At 32.6% G+C, this 17,996-nt stretch overlaps 1 protein-coding gene across 9 annotated transcripts in view; it reads right to left on the bottom strand.

Moving 5' to 3' along the window:
• Positions 1–17,996, bottom strand: part of PHF14 (PHD finger protein 14) — a 172,689-nt gene that overhangs the window by 92,856 nt on the left and 61,837 nt on the right. For 6 of the 9 annotated variants that reach the window (XM_019662196.1, XM_019662191.1, XM_019662192.1 and 3 more), the window contains 2 exons: positions 4,713–4,763; positions 4,472–4,593 (listed from right to left, as the gene is read on the bottom strand). In XM_019662196.1, the coding sequence (XP_019517741.1) occupies positions 4,472–4,593; positions 4,713–4,763 (173 nt within the window). Of the gene's footprint in view, positions 1–719; positions 777–3,552; positions 3,868–4,467; positions 4,594–4,712; positions 4,764–17,996 lie in introns of those variants that run through there. The other 3 variants (XM_019662197.1, XM_019662194.1, XM_019662199.1) reach the window with 3 other exon arrangements.

Here is a 17,996-nt window from a genome sequence, read left to right on the forward strand (position 1 = left end):
TCCTTAATGCAACTCAGAAACCAGATGTTTAAAATGTGAAATAAATAAAAGCGCTAGCAACATTGTTATGAGACCAAATGTACATCCAAACCTTGTAACCAAAATGGTTCAATACCTATATAATTTGCCATATATTCAAATAAGGAGAATACAGCAAGCATTTAATAGTTTGGATTTAGCTATAACAGGGAAATTGCTTCATACAGTAGATCATTTCCTACCTTCAATGATTCTGAGTAATGGCTACAATACAAAATAAAATAAAAAGTAAAGGGTCCTTACTTTTAGAAAACCTTTTTTCTCTCCCCTATCTCCCTTTAGGTAGGAAAATGTGTGACATTCAGTTTACATAGTTAAGATAAAATTTGGTGTCTAAACCTTTGGTCTTATACCTAATTTGCTAGCCTGATACAGAAGAAAGGCCCACCTATCTCTGAAATCTATCTTTTGAAAATCAAATATGTTCGAGAGGAATCACTTCATTTTTATTGTAGACTGACACATCAACTAACTCATCTCAAATCTGTGGTTCCTATTTCCTTACCTAACACATAGAAAAAAATCATCTACTATTCTTTAGTGACATAAAAGCAATCCTCCTTCATTACATGTTTAAACATCTTCATCAAACACTTATATTTAGTGATCAATTTGTTCTAGGAATAAATTATAATATTAAAAGTTTTGTATTAATTCAGCAAAGAATAATCAGTTCTTACTTATGTAGAGTAGTCATTCATTATCAAGCATTTATTGAGTATTAAATGTGCCAGGAACTGTGGAAATAAAAACAAATAAGATATCGCTAAGTGGGCCCATAACTACCTCCAACAAAGAATATCCATCACAAACAAATAAATACCTAAAAAAATCTTACAATTTCAAGACAGAGTTTCAATTTGGCCTTTAGTATTTAATTACACTAAATAACATAAAGAAATATATTTAATTGGAAACTTCCTAGGTAATTTTTAATTAAATTTAAAAAGATGGCAAAAAAGGAAGCCCTATATTTTAAGAAGTCCATAAGATACTGTAAACCATCTTTCTCTTGAAGACCTTGATAATTTTCATATTTTCCATGTCTAGTGGAAATAGTTCAGTCTAATCATTTTAGAGAACTGTTTCAACAAACTCAATATTTTTGTCCCCCATGTTCTAGGAACAATTATACACAAAAACAGGGCATTCATATTCTCTAAAAGGTAAAAAAATAAATAAGCATTTATTATAACTGGATCATATTTACCAATTCGAACCCTTATTTCATAGTTCACATATATATACAGGGGGTACCAAAAAAATGTATATACATTTTAAGAAAGGAAAACTGTATTAAAATTATAATACTCAATATATATCAATAAGAAAAGATGAATACAAGTCACATGTGACTTCTGTAATGACAAGAGGTGCTTAAAGTGGTTACCATCAGCATCCAGACACTTCTGATTATGGTGAACTACTACTTGAGCAATGTTGAACCAAGTATCCGCTTGTGTACATTTTTTTGGCACCCCCAGTATCCTTTGTATTACTAAATAATATCACTGCCCTACTATTTTATTCAGAAAGAATTTACTTTCACTCAGTAATTATTGACTAAATCCCGACTGGAGCACAGGATGATTTTGATCATGTACAATAAAGGGAAAAACTGAGACACAGAAATACTATATTACTTGTCAAAGACCTGAGAAAAACAAGAGGCAAAACAGAAAACAGTTGAAACCCACTGTTACAGTTAACTGATAAACTGTATGTGATTTCCCAATGATATTAAAAAATTATTCATGAAAATTCACATATACACATATACAAATAACTTAAAAATCCAGAAAAATAATAAGGAATTTATATAGCCTGAATTACATAGAGAAGTGTGGTTTCAAAATCAAAGCTACTAAACAGCAGGTTCTAGTGAGTCATGTACATCTGTTCAAAGGAACTTGAGAAAATAAAGACAATATAGTCAATAAAAGAGTATTAATTAAATTATGACTCAAGAAGTTTAATCTTATAAGAGAACCTAGTAGACATATATAATAAGCATAATGTATCTCTGACCAAGCAGTGAAATATATCTTTAGGGAAAATAAAGTCTAATTTGAAATGTCTTAAAATTAAAGTTACAAAAAAATTGCATGTGTACACAATATTTATGATGCAACTGAATCAAAAAAGTGTGGACTTTTTAGGGATTTTGCAAACAATAATGGTTCCAATTACAAAATAAAATAGATGTTAAGGAAAATGGCAGCCATTAGCTTACAAGATTACCTTTGTAAACACATTAAATTCTACATAAAATTCTTCTTTAACCCATGAGCAATAGTGCTTACACTGACTGTGTTTTATCTTTACAGAACAATCACATTATAACCCAAAAACATTTTATGGCATTGCTTTATATCCAGCTTATTTTGGCCTCAAAAACATTAATATATAGTATTTATAAAATATTTAAGTCCCTCTTCATTACCTCTTTAAAACCTTTGCAGAAAATCTGTGATGTTATCTTCTTAACAAGGCAAAACCAAGGAAGAAGACTTTGTATAGCCATCATTTCTAGAGTAACAAAAATATCTTCACCTTCCAGGAGACTTTCACAAAATCCAGACACTGGCATGTTATAATAATGCAATCAGGAATGAAAAATTTGTAACAGAAACTAATTAAATAAGTGAGAGAAAAGACTAATATTATTCAAATATCTTATCAAGAATAGAAGAAAAATGATACCTATTTTTTTTTAGACAACTAAAATTTGTGTTGAAAATGCTCTTGTTATAAAATGCTTTTTAATATAATAATTGTATTTATTTCCTGGGTTGTTTCTTTCAAATACATGACTATATAATTAAATAGAAATCTGGGGAAAATGTATAGGTCTTATAGCAAAAAGGCCTAAATCAATCCACTATATTAAAAAAATAATAAGAGGGTAAATATTTCTAGTTTCAAATAATTAAAAAGAAGAGAACCAGCTCTCCAAGTTTTTAACTACTGTTTCAAATTAATCATGTCCGACAATGCCACTGTCAAACCCCAAAAAATTTCCTATAGAATGAGTTTTTGTCCAATATATAAGATTGTTTTTATGGTTTTTTTCCTTTTGTTTATTAGTTTTTGTTCTTTTGTTGTTTTCTGCACTCCATTATGTTATGCTTATGCTTGGAAGTTTTTTACATAAATCAGAAATATTATATTGTGGTCAAAATTGGTCATACATATCTTCTGATATTGGAACTACTTTATCTTAAATTTAAATCAATTTAACCTCCAGGAGAGCTCTCATGATATTCAAAAAACATTGGTCAAATGTTATAGATTTCTTAACTTTGTTGAAGCACTTCTTATTTCTTTACTGGAATTTAAATTTTCTCATTATCTTCTTCAATGACGGTCTTAAAAAAACTCACAAAATTTAAAACTGCATGCCTTTATTTGAGGGATTAAAACAAATGGAAATTATGTTTTAATGGCAAATAAATTATATCATTTTGGAAGCAAATATTTAAAATCATATAACAGTACTAATACATGTTTTATCAATTTATTGTTTTTAAAATATTTAATTTCTGTGCCCTTAGTTAATTTAATAGGGGTTTATCAAAAGACAAGTTTTGAGAGAAATCGGAGGAGTTAACATACTAAAAGATTATTTCTGTCACTATCCTTGAAAGAATGATACCTCTTTTGAATGAGGTCTCCTTTGTTCACCCACCCACTCCTCCATCTCATCCAGGGTTTTGAGTAATTTCTTCATCTCAGCAAGAGGCAAATGGCTAAAACTGGCAATGTCTGGGCCATCAGGAATAGCCACTGTGCAACATCAGCTGAGATTCCTGATTAGCATTATATCTGCTAAAAAAAAAAAAAAAAAAAAAAAAAAGAACAAAACAAAGAAACAAAGAAGAAAACAAAACAAAAACAAAAACCAAAAAAATCTATCTAGGCCATCTTTTCATCTTTCTTTATTTCATAAGAGAGAAGCATTTAACACATTCATTTTGATAAATGGCAAGGAACTGCTGATGAACATCTTGTCAATAAAAAAGTATCTTACCATTATTGCTAATAAACTTCAACTTTTATAACATGCTAACAGAACTTAGTAATATTGTTTTATGAGATAAAACATAATGATCCTAGTACAAAAGTGTTTGGATCAAATTGTTTTTGTGGCCTCTATGTACAGAGTATTGTCAATTTCTCTTGTCAAAAGAAAATTAATTCTCTTGTTCAAAATCCAGATTATCACTCTTAATTACATCTAAATCCAGAGAATAACCATGTGTGGCAGGTTAAGAAGTGGATAAAATCTGCTTCTTGAGTACTATTTCCATGAAATAAGATTTTAGGAAAGATCCTATACTGTGATTTTTTTCCCCTCATTATATCTGTGATAAGAAAATGATGAAAATGGAAACTTAATCCCCTAAAGACAAGCTCTCATCATGCAACTTACCTGACAAGATTTTCATTGTCTCCAGTTCCCTTGCAAGTGGCACATTCAGTTCGTAAATCTTCAGCCTTGGGCTTCTTTTGTAAAACGGACTGCCTCTGTCTTCTCTCTCTAGGAACTCTTTCCTGCCATACCAGGGACAAAACAAACATCAAACAAAATCAGGATATAAAGAAAACAAATAATTTTGAGCAAGAAAGTTTCTTAAAGTTTAGACTTTAAAAAATGCTTAACTTATTCCAACCTCATGTTTTTCTTCATCAGGAATGAAGCTTCGTTTTCGTCCTCTGGTTCTCTAAAAAAAGAAAAAGAAAACGAAAATCCACAAAAATATCTACTGTTTTATTAACAATAAAAATAAATTTTCTGTTAAATGTTACCGCTTAAGTTAAGCACTTGGAAAATTAGCATTTCTAATTAATGCTGTATTGGTCTACTGCACTTTGTTACAATTTATGTAACAGGAAATAAAAACAGACAAATTAAATACACTTTACAACAACACTTTACTTTTAAAAAACACAAGTATTTTATAGTACAAATAAGTTCTCCAAAATTAGCTTGAAGAATTTTTTTTCAACACTTCATATGTCACACAATTATGATTACGCAGAGCATTTAAATTTTCCTAACTTATACTATATGACTTCTACAGCTGAAATGCTAAACCTGGACTCATACCTCATCTAGTGTGTGTGTGTGTGTGTGTGTGTGTGTGTGTGTGTGTGTGTGTGTGTGTGTAACATAAAGAAACGATCAATTTTTAACAGTCATAGAAGAAGTAGGAGGAAAAGATCTCAGATGTCCCCAAAATCCCAGTTAAAATAAAACTGAAACATGATATTAATGACTTACTTAGTTAAAATTTACATCCTATATTTCAGAACACATTTATCATATGAAAGACAACACTTAAACATTTAAAAGTATAAAGTACAAAATACAAAAGTACTTGCAGCCAATATGATAAAAGTCTCCCCCCACAATGCACTGCCTCTGTAGACCTATAATCCCACATGCAGATAGACCACCGCTCTTTAGAGACTGGAAGAGAAAGGAGGCCACTCCCACAAATTACTGTGCTGTGATCAAGAAACATTCCAGGTTAGAGTAGTTACCAAATAATTCTAAACAGAATTGCTGTCTAATATAAATATAATGCATCAATGTTTTCCTAAGTTACTGTCATTTCAATTCTTCATAATACAGAGCCCCTTGTTATTTAAATACCATGGCTAACTGCATATTGTTTAACCTGCCCCTAGATAACCAAGACTTGACTAAATTAAAAAAAAAAGTAAATTTATAGACGTCTTCATTTACTTTTGTATTGCCAATCAGTACGTTTTAACGACCTTATGTAAGGAATTAGGAAGAGAAAGCAAGGCTGTACCCAGGAAAAGTCGTCAAATGTAGACCCTACATCTACTCTTACTTCCAAAGAACTCTGAGCCTTGCTTCTCAAATTATCAGTCATGGCTCTGCCATCTCCTAGGAGCTTGACGGAAATGTAGAATCTTAATTCTCACAACAACATACTGAATTGGAAGCTGTCTTTAAACAAGATCACAAGTAAGTCATACACATATGAAGTTTGAGAACATCAGTGCAGAGCAGTCCTCAATATTAATAACACTTATCCAAGCACTAGCTAAAACTATGCCTAGCTCTTTATATATCCATCTTTCCCTTCTTTGACATTCCTGTCCTTTATGCTTCAATTTCTATCCCCCAACACAGTTCATCCCCAAACTGGTCAGGACCATGTCATAGTCATCATTCTAAACCCAGTTGAGCATAATATAATATGTATCCACAAGGGCTTCATAAGTTTGTTTTAATAAAGACAACTGGTTAGATTGAAATTCATAAATGATTATGCTAGATAATGCAAATGATACACCAATTGACAAAAAGGGTATATTATTGTTACCTTCTTTAGTAGGTTATTTTTCAACATGCATACTTTATGAATATAGGGCATTTCAATAAGGTAATCAGAATTAATAACCAATATCAAAGGGAAAATTTTCAAATTACTCATTTTAGTTCTGTAAACATCTCACAGTGCTCAAAAGGGCTTCACACATTTCCATCATTCTCTTCACTCAAATCATCTTTTAGGTAATGAGGTAGCAAATGAATCATTCAGTTTTTGAATCATCTAATCAGTAAATTATTTTTTGAAGTATATATGTTAAAGCTCCAAGTTCATGTTTTCAATTCTTTTGAAGATATGCAATTATTTACCATTTCTGATTAAAACTTTAAATCTTTAAGCATCTGGAATGACTCCATCAATTGAAGTCATACCCATACTGCAATTAATATTATAAGGAGCAATAATGCCAATTAGTGATCCTAACACACAATGGCATAGTTACATTTCTCTATATTTATAAATTCCTGCTTACATAACTAGATATGTGTACTTATTAAAGTGCTATTTTTAAAATGAATAGTGTATTTGTAATTATCTAAAACAGTAATTTTAAATTCAGTGCATTTATTACCAAATGGTAATCACTGATGTATTCCTGGATTAATTTTAAATAACTAAACATAAGCAACATAAACAATTTCTAGCCAGAAAAAAATAGTTACAAGCAATATGAAATTATAGCATCCTAGAGCTTGGAAAAGGCAGTCCAGAGAAGTGAGTTGATGATCACACCGCTGATAACTGACAGAGGTAAAACTCAAACCCAGGTATCTCACTCTCAATTCAGTGATTTTCCTTGCATGCCAAATTAATTTAATCCTAAATAGAGATGAGCAAAATTATCATGAGAAAGCAAATACTCTCATTTAAATCCTTAAACTGTAACATCATAATGCCTAAATGAAGAATTATTACATTTTGAAACAAGTCAATTAGAGAATTATATCCAATGGAGAGGAGACTGTAATACCTTAAAGTAACACTATACCCAACTTGGTACCCTATACAGTATAATGACTAACATGGTCCATTACCAAAGTAAATTATAGCAAACTTATCATTTATCACACCACTAATATTTCCAGAGAAAAAAAGAGATTCAATCCAAACACAACTCTTCACAATACCAAGTCCTCCAACCAAGAATATGCTGAAAGCTGTGGGTTTCTTTCTAGTTTTAATGAAGCAGCAGCAACTGTAACCATGACAACTCATAACTGCCTGTGATCACACCAAACAAGATATCTTAAACATGGTGCCCCAAAATGAATCCAAAAATGTAAGGAGAGTTAAAAAGAGGGAGAAATTATGAAAAAAAAAGAAGAAAAAAAATAACAAAATCATGTTTGGCTCATCTAACAAATTTCAATTATCAATGAGCTTGCCCCATCTTAGATGTATACAACTATTCAAAACCAGGTGGTTATTTCATGTTGTAAAATGGGACTGATACTATTAAAGAAATAAAATAAAACAGCAGATTACAAATAACATGTGGAAAGAAGAACCTTATTTGAAAAGTTTGTGCTTTAAAATTTAACACAGATAAATTATAAGTTCCAAATGATCAATTGAAGGTTTAATTCCAAATTCTTAGAAAAGAATAAAATATTTTTAGTTATCAGGCATCATGTTAATAACTTATTCATCTGAAACAAATAATTAAATGTTTCAGTAACCACTCATTTGAACAAGAAAATATGTAACAAATTTAATTCTTTAGAGCTGGGTTTTTTAAAATTCACAATTAATCTTCATACATGATGATTTCAAAGGTTAGAATGATGAACTAAATTTAAAGTTAAAAGGCAGTGCGTCCACATCTTTATTATCATAAGATGGGTTTCACAAATTCATTTGTGCACTATTTTCTCTAAATTTAACACTTATCATTGTGATGGCAAATCAACATTTATAGAAATGACAATAAATAAGCCGTTATGCAACCAGATAAAACATAACAAATGCCTCCCTTATAATTTATATATACAAAGAGAAAAGGCTTATTCTTGAGCAAAATTCCAAATTCAGTGTTAATCAGGATAATTAAATCAAATCTTGAAAATCTGTCAAGCTAAATATCTTCAGATTTATACTCAGTATTAAATGTTAGCAGCTGTCAGTAAGCTTTTCAAAATGTTTCAATATAAACTACACACACACACACACACACACACACACACACACACACACACACACATGAACAAGGTGCCACCTGTGTCTGTTGGCTATTGGTGTACAACAGATGACAAGGTGATCACTGAAAGTGTTTTTCGTTCTTGTCAATTGGCTGTAGAGTTTATTTTTATCTAATTTAATTTATATTAAAAGAATTATGAAAATACGTGGAAGAATAAAAAGAAAATCATGACCAATTTGGCTAATACTATAAATTAAAGTAACCACAAGCCTAAAAATATAACATAAAAAATATATTTTATTTAACAAATAAATAGTCCTATAAAACCCTTCTCAGAGATAATGGTATATTCAAAATCTATAAAATCCTGAAGCTCTGCCTATTCTTCATGCTCTTTATTTCACACTGCTGGAAATAAATAAAAATGATGGAATTCCGAGATGCTAAAAGCACAGCAGGAACCTTTGGGTTCTGAATAAAATTACTTGAGCTAAGGACACCCGAAGTGAGTCTCCTTCTTCTAAATGAGCCAAAGTGAGATAAGTATGTCTAGTCCAGGTTCCACCACAAGAATGTTGCCAGGGTTTCTCCTAAGGATGACAGACACCGATTATATGATGTGTTTAGTACCTCAGAGGTCACCTTGGGTCTCATAATAGACTCAATAATAGCTCTGATATCTAAAGCTCCCATATATAAACCTTTCTTTGCTGAACTATAATAATTTAATTAAAATAGTACAAAGATAACAAGTAAATTAAGACATGGACACCATGTATAGTAACCTTTAAGTTGTTTCAGTAGGGCTGAATCCAAATGTTTCTATATTTCCAAACATCAAAAATATTATATATATATATAATTTATTAAATTAAAAACTAAAATATATATATTAAAAATATTTCAAATCTTCAAATTCTCAGAAGTTAAGCTCCAACTTTGCTAAATAGGATATGACTTTGCATGTGTAAAACGAATTTGAAAACAAATGTAGTAAGAGTAGACTCCAGGATATTTGATTATCTTTCAAATGAAGACTGCCACTCAGAACGCTATTGACTTACAGTGTTATGTAAAATGGAAAACAGATTAATCATGTTTAAGCCTATTTCCAAAATGTTTATCTATAAGAAAAGGTGCATCCTGAAAAACAACATGGTTTCAAAGCTGCCGGAAAGTACTTTGACATTTTATTGTATTTATTTTCCAAAAAAGGGAGATATACAAAACAAAATAAAAATATATGAGACAGGAAGGAAGATCTGACAACTTCAAAGAGGGTAGAAGATGATGCATGTGTGTAAAATACAATGGAAAGATAGGTCCCAACAAGTCCTTTAGCACTTGTATAAAAGATGAAAAGTCACTAGATGACATAGGGTGTAAAGAAAATGAAAAGAAAACCTGAAAGCTTTCAAGTTACATTAAAGTTATTAGAAAATACGCCAAAAAGTACAGACATCAATTTTAAAGTAACTTCAAAGAGGACATAGGTAAGCTAATTTATATTTTCTTCAAAAGTAATTTACTTCCTTAAGAGCAAGGAAAAAGTTTCCACATAAAAAATAATGCAGAGAAAATGTCTAAATAACAGATTCTTAAACAGAAGTATCCCAGGCTGCCTTTACAATAATTCTCTAGTTTCACCAATAAGTTATGATTAATATACAAGGAGAAAGAGACCAATTTCATTCCTAACAATTAAGAGCTAGAAAAAAAGAGCCTTCCAAAGTACCCTGACTTGAGATGCATAGCCATAGCGGGAGATGGAAAGAACTCCTCTGTGAAACCCTCACTAAGTACCTACTGTGAACCAAACCTTGTGGTAGGTCGTGGATGTATAGAGCCCAGGACAGCTCCTATCCATGTGGATTTCAGGTCTGTGAGTCTACAGACACCAAACAAGCAATGATGTGAAAAATTACTTATAAATATGGTAAATACAGCTAAAGTAAAGTAAAAGAATAAAATCACACACCGTTCCTATTTTTAAAAATCTCAACTACAATCAAAATTGTTCTTAAAGAGTGAGTCATATTTTTAATACCTGTCATAATAATATAAAACTCTACATACACCTTAAAGATGAGTATAGAGAAAATGCGTAACTCGTTTTTTAAAAAAATTCACAAAGGAACATATTTCAGTGTGATGCTGGCAATCCCCAGGCAGGAATGGAAAAAGCACAAGTTCAAATTGGCAAAAGGATAAAAGAATAAGCATGGTAGCAAAAGCATTACTAAAATGACTAAATATAGAATCCATATAAGACACTGGAGTTGTAAAGTGACAGCAGGAGGTACCTGGGTAACTAGGTTGCTGGGTAACTGTGAGAATAAAGATGCTATGGGACTAGAATTGTAAAGAAGGACCCACATATACTGAGGTAAAAGCAATTGGTATTTAATCATGGTTATTTCACACATACCTTAAAATTAAAATTGAATATTATTTCATACCATCTTCTCTCTTTCCCCGATGCAGAAAACCCTTAAAAAAAATATCCCTGATAGGCATATAGCTTTAACTATTCCAAAGAACAAGCAGCGTATTCCACTGTAAGGCAGTTCTATGGTTGGTTCCAGTTTTACTGTCTGAACATATTGTAGCATTCATGTAGGAGAAGCTTAAATATTTAAAGATAAATGAGCAGGTCATTATTATGTAAAGAGTCTCTGTTCATTCATTTATTAAACTGATAAACACGCAAAAAACAATTATAATTGTGATAAGGGCAGCAAAAGAAAATAGTGCTATGGGAATACTCTTTCAATTATTCCTCAGAGTATCTTTCTAGAACTTCATCATACTATCGCATTAGGCTTTGCTGTCTTTGCTCATAGGAACTAACATTGGGAGATAATGGCAATAACAAGAGAGGATTAATTAATGCATTACAATAGATGTATCATCTTAGTCAGTTTTCATTTGAGGGCCCAACTAGAAACATCATTTTAGCACTGTGTTGCATATCACAGATAACAGAGGGAAAAGAGCTTGTATTATTATTATTATTTCTTTTAAAATATCATCAGTGTCATTAGCCAACAAAGAAATGAAAGTCAGGACCACAATGAGATTCCACTTCACACACACTAGAATGATTATAATCAAAAGGACAGACTTTAATAAGTGTTGGTGAGCATGTGGAAAACTAGAGCCCTCATGCACTGCTGGTGAGAATGAAAACTAGTACAGCCATTTTGGAAAACCCTGGCAGTTCATCAAATGTTAAAATTAGAGTTAAATATGACCCAGCAATTCCACTCCTTGGTGAAAACTCATGCTCACACAACAAATTGTGCATGAATATTCACAACAGCATGATTTACAACAGCCAGAAGTGGCAAATAAAAAATTTCCATCAGGTGACAGATGAATGGATAAATAAAATCTGGTGGACCCAACATGGAGTATTCACAAAAATAAAAAGAAATGAAGTACTGTACACTATAACATGAAACTCTTGAAAACATTATGCTAAGTGAAAAAAAACCAGTCATAACAACGTGCATATTCCATTGTTATAGAATGCCCAGAATAGGCAAATCTATAGTGATAGAAAGATTAGTAGTAGTTGCCTAGGGCTTGAGGTTGGGAGATTGAAAAATGAAGTCACTGTTAATGACACAGGATAGTTTTTTGCAGGGGAGTGATGAAAACCTTCTCTAATTGACTGTGGTAATGGCTATACACCTCTATGAATATAATAAAAAACACTGAATTGTACAATTTGAATGGATGAATTGTACGGTATGTGAATTACATTTCAGCAAAGCTGTTACAAATAATATCAGCAATAACTGGATCAAGAGTTAATAATAACTGTAGCAAACTTTAAAAAATAATAAACAAGTTTTTCATTGCTGCTTAAATGATTAACTTTTATATTAAGTTATATCTAAGTAAAGCTAAAATGCCACTTACAAAATTATTTCAACTTCCATCAGCGATGAAAAACTAAACATTGTGAAATCCACCTATTGATTCTATATCATTTAATGATATGAAGGGTTCGAGTATGAATGAACTACTTCATTACTGAACTTCCCAAAAGTATGAATGCATCTTTTGGCATTCATTTCCAACATCTATGGCTTCAAGTAAAAATTATGTAGAGCTATAAACCATTTTTCCATTTCAGTTTTAAATGTCAAAAGAAATGTAGAAGTCACTCTATTAGTTTCTATCACGGCCGGAATAAATTATAACAAATTTAATGGCTTAAAACAAAACGAATATATTAACTTACAGTTCTGTATGTAGGTCATAATTCTGACATGGTGTCATTGGGCTAAAATCAAGGTGTTGACAGGGCTGTATTCCTTGCTGGAGGCTCTAAAGGGAGAATCAGTTTGCTTGTCTTTTTCATCTCCCAGAAGCTGTCAACAATACATGGCTCATGGGCCCCTTCTTCCGTCTTCAAAGGGCAATACTGCGTCTCTCTGACCCATTGTCTGTAGTCGCATCTCCCTCTTACTTACAGCCAGGAAAGGTCCTCTCCTTTTAGGTACTCAGGCGATTAGGCTGGGCCCACATGGATAATCCTGGATAATCTTCCCCTCACAAGGGCCATAATTTAATACCTGCCAAGTCCCTTTTGCCATGTAAGGTAATATATTCACAGGTTCTGAGGATCAGGACATGAGTGCAAACAAAATAAAGTTCTTACCCAGGGCCACATAAAGGATTATTGGCAGAGAGTATGAAGTAGAATTCAAATCTACCCTGTGAGTCCAAGAGCTTTGCTCCACACACTAGGCTCTCCTAGGTTTTGATGCTATCTAAAACAGTCAAGAATTTGATTTTGTGCCATCTACCCTAAGGGAATAATGCTACAAAGAAATTGTGCTGGAGAAGAAAATGTCCTTATATTTTAAAAGGTTACTTTCTCAATTGTAATTATAAGTCATACCCATACACAAAGTATATCTAATTGAATAAATAGAAGAAAGTTATTTAAGTTAAGAACTCTTAAATCAACCAATATGCTAATGATCAGAATTTCCTTAGCACTGAAATAATTTAAAGAGAAATGAGCTGTCCCAAAAAATATTCACACCTATTTATCTGAAGAAATTAAGTGGTTGAAATAGTGACTTTTTTTTGCTAAAGGAATGCTAATACTCATTAATCATTAATAACCTTAACTGATAAGTGAATCTACATAAAAAACAATTATTCAGATTTAATTCAATTAACTTCTTTAAAAATCTGACAGGTTAGTAATGCAAGAGCCAGTTGCCATCAAGATGCCTATCATAAAAACATGTTGTAAGAGAGACAACAACAGGTATTATGGCACCCAAACAGGGTTCAAAATTTTTACACTAAATTTTATGTTAAAGGCTCCAATGCTTTTATAAGTGACTGCTTTGCTGTTACTTTAAAATTTTCAAATTACTAATACTGAGTGAGGCTTTGGGCCACAGAAAAGGAAGACTTTCTCAGCCAGTAGAATACTTTCCTACTAGTAACAGTAAACTTGTAGTCTGTTATTCACCACCATCTTCTATTTTTTCCTCTTCCATTTCAGAACTATCATGTTACCTGCTAGGGCAATTTAACTATACCTCTACTATGGAAACTATAGTTTTAAATTTATATTACATTTCCTTGAGGGTTAACTTTCTATCATCCTTCTAGTTCCTAGAGGACATAGAGCATGCCTTCATCTCGGTATTCTATTCATCATGTCTTGCCCAGAGACTTACATTATTAGTTGCTCAATAGATATATGTTGAAAAAAATTAACCTGACCACGATTCAAGAGTAGTCACAAGCAAAGACTAGAGAGTATACAAAAACCTGATTCCCAGGCAGCCAATTGTTCCTGCTTAAGATAGAGAACTATTCAACTCAGGAATAAATATGACCACAGCACTTCACTCACACAAAAAACAACTGCCTATAATTTTGACAACTGTGAAGAAAATATAACATGAGTTCATGTTTCTATATATTATAAACAAAAGTTCACCTGAAAAACTACTGTTCCTTTATTGGACTCTGAAGGTTTACCCAACGGAACAAAATAAGCTGAAGTGTCACTGAGGCTGGGAATTATGTTGCATGCATCAGAGGTCATAATCTACCCTCTGAGTGATATGAGTGAGATAAAGCTGAAAATTAGAAAAATCATAGTGGATGAAATAACTGTAGAATTACTGGGATATCGAAAGATGTAAAAAACAAAGCAATTAAGTGTTAAAACTAGAATACTGTAAAATCATAAAATGGACTATGTGATACTAGACAGTGAATGCATCACAGATCAGTAAAACAGCAACCTACAAGGTCAATGGGATTACAAAGTTGTTTTGGCTCAATGCCAAAGAAACAGCCTAGAAAGGTGGAAGGAAAAAGACATTTAAAACCAGTAGAATGGAAGTACGCTAATAAAAATTAATACTTGAAACATAAGAACCACATAACATTTGAAGAAGTACAAGACAAAGATTTTTTTAATCCAAATAATATAGGAATCAAAGGCAAACACTATCTATGAAGTACGATCATTTTACATTTAAAGGTGGCTAGGTATATAAATTAATTCACTGTCCTATGAAAAGGCTTTCATGCAAGAAAAGAAAAGCAATTCTTTCAGTACAAAAGAAGCTGAATTATATTAGGATAAATGAGAGTCCAGTACCAAAGACTAAGCATTTTCATTCCTACAATAAATGAAAAATGTATTAAAAACTTAACCCCAATTATTATTATTGGCTATCAATGCAGAAGTTAAAACTACTAGAGAAAACTACCAGCTTTCTCTGGAATGTATAATTAGACATATGAAAGTTATTATTTTATAAAGTGATGTTATCATATATATTGAATGTACAGATTTAAAGGATAGGCTCAACCACTAAAAAATAAATGAATTGTATCAAAACTGACTTTTGAAATAGACGCTGGCAACGGATGGTGTAAATTACAGGAATTCTCAAGGAAAGAATTGCTTAATGCAATCAAAATAAAAGGGACTCTCTTTGCCAAAGTCTCTAATAAGAAAAGCCCTAGACTCATTTGTGCAGTTTTTATAAATAAAAAGGAAGTGAGAAAGAAAGTCATTGGTTAACCAAGACTGACATATCATTTATCACAAGAACCATTATTTTTTAAGATTCTCTACCTCATCTATGTTAATGAACTTCCTTATAAGAACTTTATAAGGAAGAAAGAGAAAAAAGAGGGAGGAAAAAAACCCGAAACAACCTGTGACTCATTCATAAACGAATAGCAAACACGTGAGGGCTGGGCTGGGTATCCAGCAAGCTAGGAAAAGAGGTAACCCTGTCTTTATTTAAATACTGCTGAGCCTGTAAAAAACCCAGGTTCACTTTCTTTGGCCTACACTAATGTTATCCTCTTGGTATTTTACCACTCTTCAAGTGACTGTATGTATGCTATCAAAGATTCATTTAACCGCTTTATTAAGAATTTATTGCACGCTGCACAATGCTCAGGGCTAGGAGAATATGGATGAAAAAGACAATAGCACAGCCCTCAAAGAGGAAAGAGAACGGGGCAGGGGGAAAGGCTTCTGGAAATGGCACTTTTTGGGGCACCTACCATGTGTTACCACCTTAGGCACTTTTTAAACCTGTGGTTGGTTACTACGCCAGATTGCTTGGGGTCAATCTGGTACACACCTCCACCACCACCACCACCACCACCACCTTACTTACCTGTCTAAGGCTGGAAACCACGTTTCCCACAGCACCCTTCCCTGCACACTTCCATGTTAGTAACCTTAGATTTGAAACAGATAAGTAACATGAAGGTCATTTTTCTCAGGAGGTCCTGGCGTCAGATGCTTGACTTTTTCAGGTGCTGCAGCCTCACAGATCTTTCCACTAGCTTCCTCTCCCCCACAGTCATGGCGCTGTTTGCCGACTTCCCCACAGGCTCACTTTTGCACCCACTCCCAAGTGCTCTTCAGGCTGAGATCTCGCTGTCAAGTTCTCCGACCTAATGTAAGCTCCCACCATCTCCTCAGTGGTTCAGGATAAATATTTCATTGACAGTTTCTCTGACGTTCAGCAGACCTTGATCAGCCTGTGGTGACAGCATTCTTGACATCCGCACCCCCAGCTCTGTCAATAGTGGTATAAGCCCCTAATTCTCCACAGAGTAACTTCCATTTTCCTGACCAAACTCTTAGTCACTAAGCCGCTGGAAGATGGGAAGCCTTTGATTCTGGCCCAAGGAGAAGAGCCAGGAACAGTGACTGGTAATCTCATCTAGAAAGGCAGCATAATAAAGAAGTTAAAAGTATGGGCTCGGGAGCTAGCTAAGTTGGACTCCTAGCTCTACCATTTAGAAGCTGTATGTCCTTAGGCGGGTTAAACTGTGCCTCAATTTCTCATCTGTAAGGCAAGGATATTAGTAACCACTTCATAGAGTAGTTATGACAAGTGGGTTAATATAAAATGCATAGTAAATAACAGAAAAGGTAAATAAAAATATGCTTTTCAACGCTTATCCTTTTGACTTAGTCTTCCTATTTGCATCCAATAATACAATAGAGCATAATGGTCACCGAGACGCTGAAATACTGGAGATGGGGTATCTGCGAGCCAGCCTAAGATGTTCCAAAGTCATCTCTGGAGCAGGAGACAACGTGTCAAGAATTTTCTAAAACCAGGTCATTCCTCTTGCACGTATTAATACTTGAATATTTCTATGTTTCTTGAACTATCCCCACACTACATATCCATATGGCTCATTGATGATTTTGTTTTAATTTTTTGACAGATACACCATAAGAAATGTCAGATAATCAAAGTTCAAACTATGTGCGTTTGTATGAAAGGTAGAATCACGGCATGTGAGTTTGGGTTGGCGGAGGAAAGTGTAGGCAAGAAAATCAAAGGAAACTAATTATGCTTTTTAAATCCTTACAACTAAAAAGAATTTAAATCCTTACAACTAAAAAGTATTCACATATTACTTTTATAGTTAAAATTTAATTTAAAAATAACTCTAACATTCAGAATGATAAATTGCAAAAAAAAAAAAAAAGTTGGTTACCTAACAATGAAATATAAGAGAACATAAAATATGAACCAGAGAGGATCTGTTTTTATAGGCAGAGTATTTTCTGAAAGTACAGTATTTTCATTCTTACACTTAGAGGTATATCTCTCTTAACACATTATTTTTAATACTAACTCTTTAGTGCTATAATTTTTTTCAAGTGACTTTTCTGGCTAATCTTTATATCACCTTTGGGTAGAAAACAATCTAGGGGAAAAAAGTAATACTGGGACGATTCACTTTGGAAAGCATCTATATCTTATTGAATTTACTGTCTCAAAATATGCTGTATCCTTTCAGATTTCTATAAATCCTTATTAAGGGAACCAGAGAAGAATGAAATGAAAAATGACTTTCCTCAGTAACCAATAATAAAAATATAGTAAGGATTGGCGAAGTATTCT

Source organism: Hipposideros armiger, unplaced genomic scaffold (genome assembly GCF_001890085.2).
Source record: "Hipposideros armiger isolate ML-2016 unplaced genomic scaffold, ASM189008v1 scaffold_370, whole genome shotgun sequence".
Classification (NCBI taxonomy): Eukaryota; Metazoa; Chordata; class Mammalia; order Chiroptera; family Hipposideridae; genus Hipposideros; species Hipposideros armiger.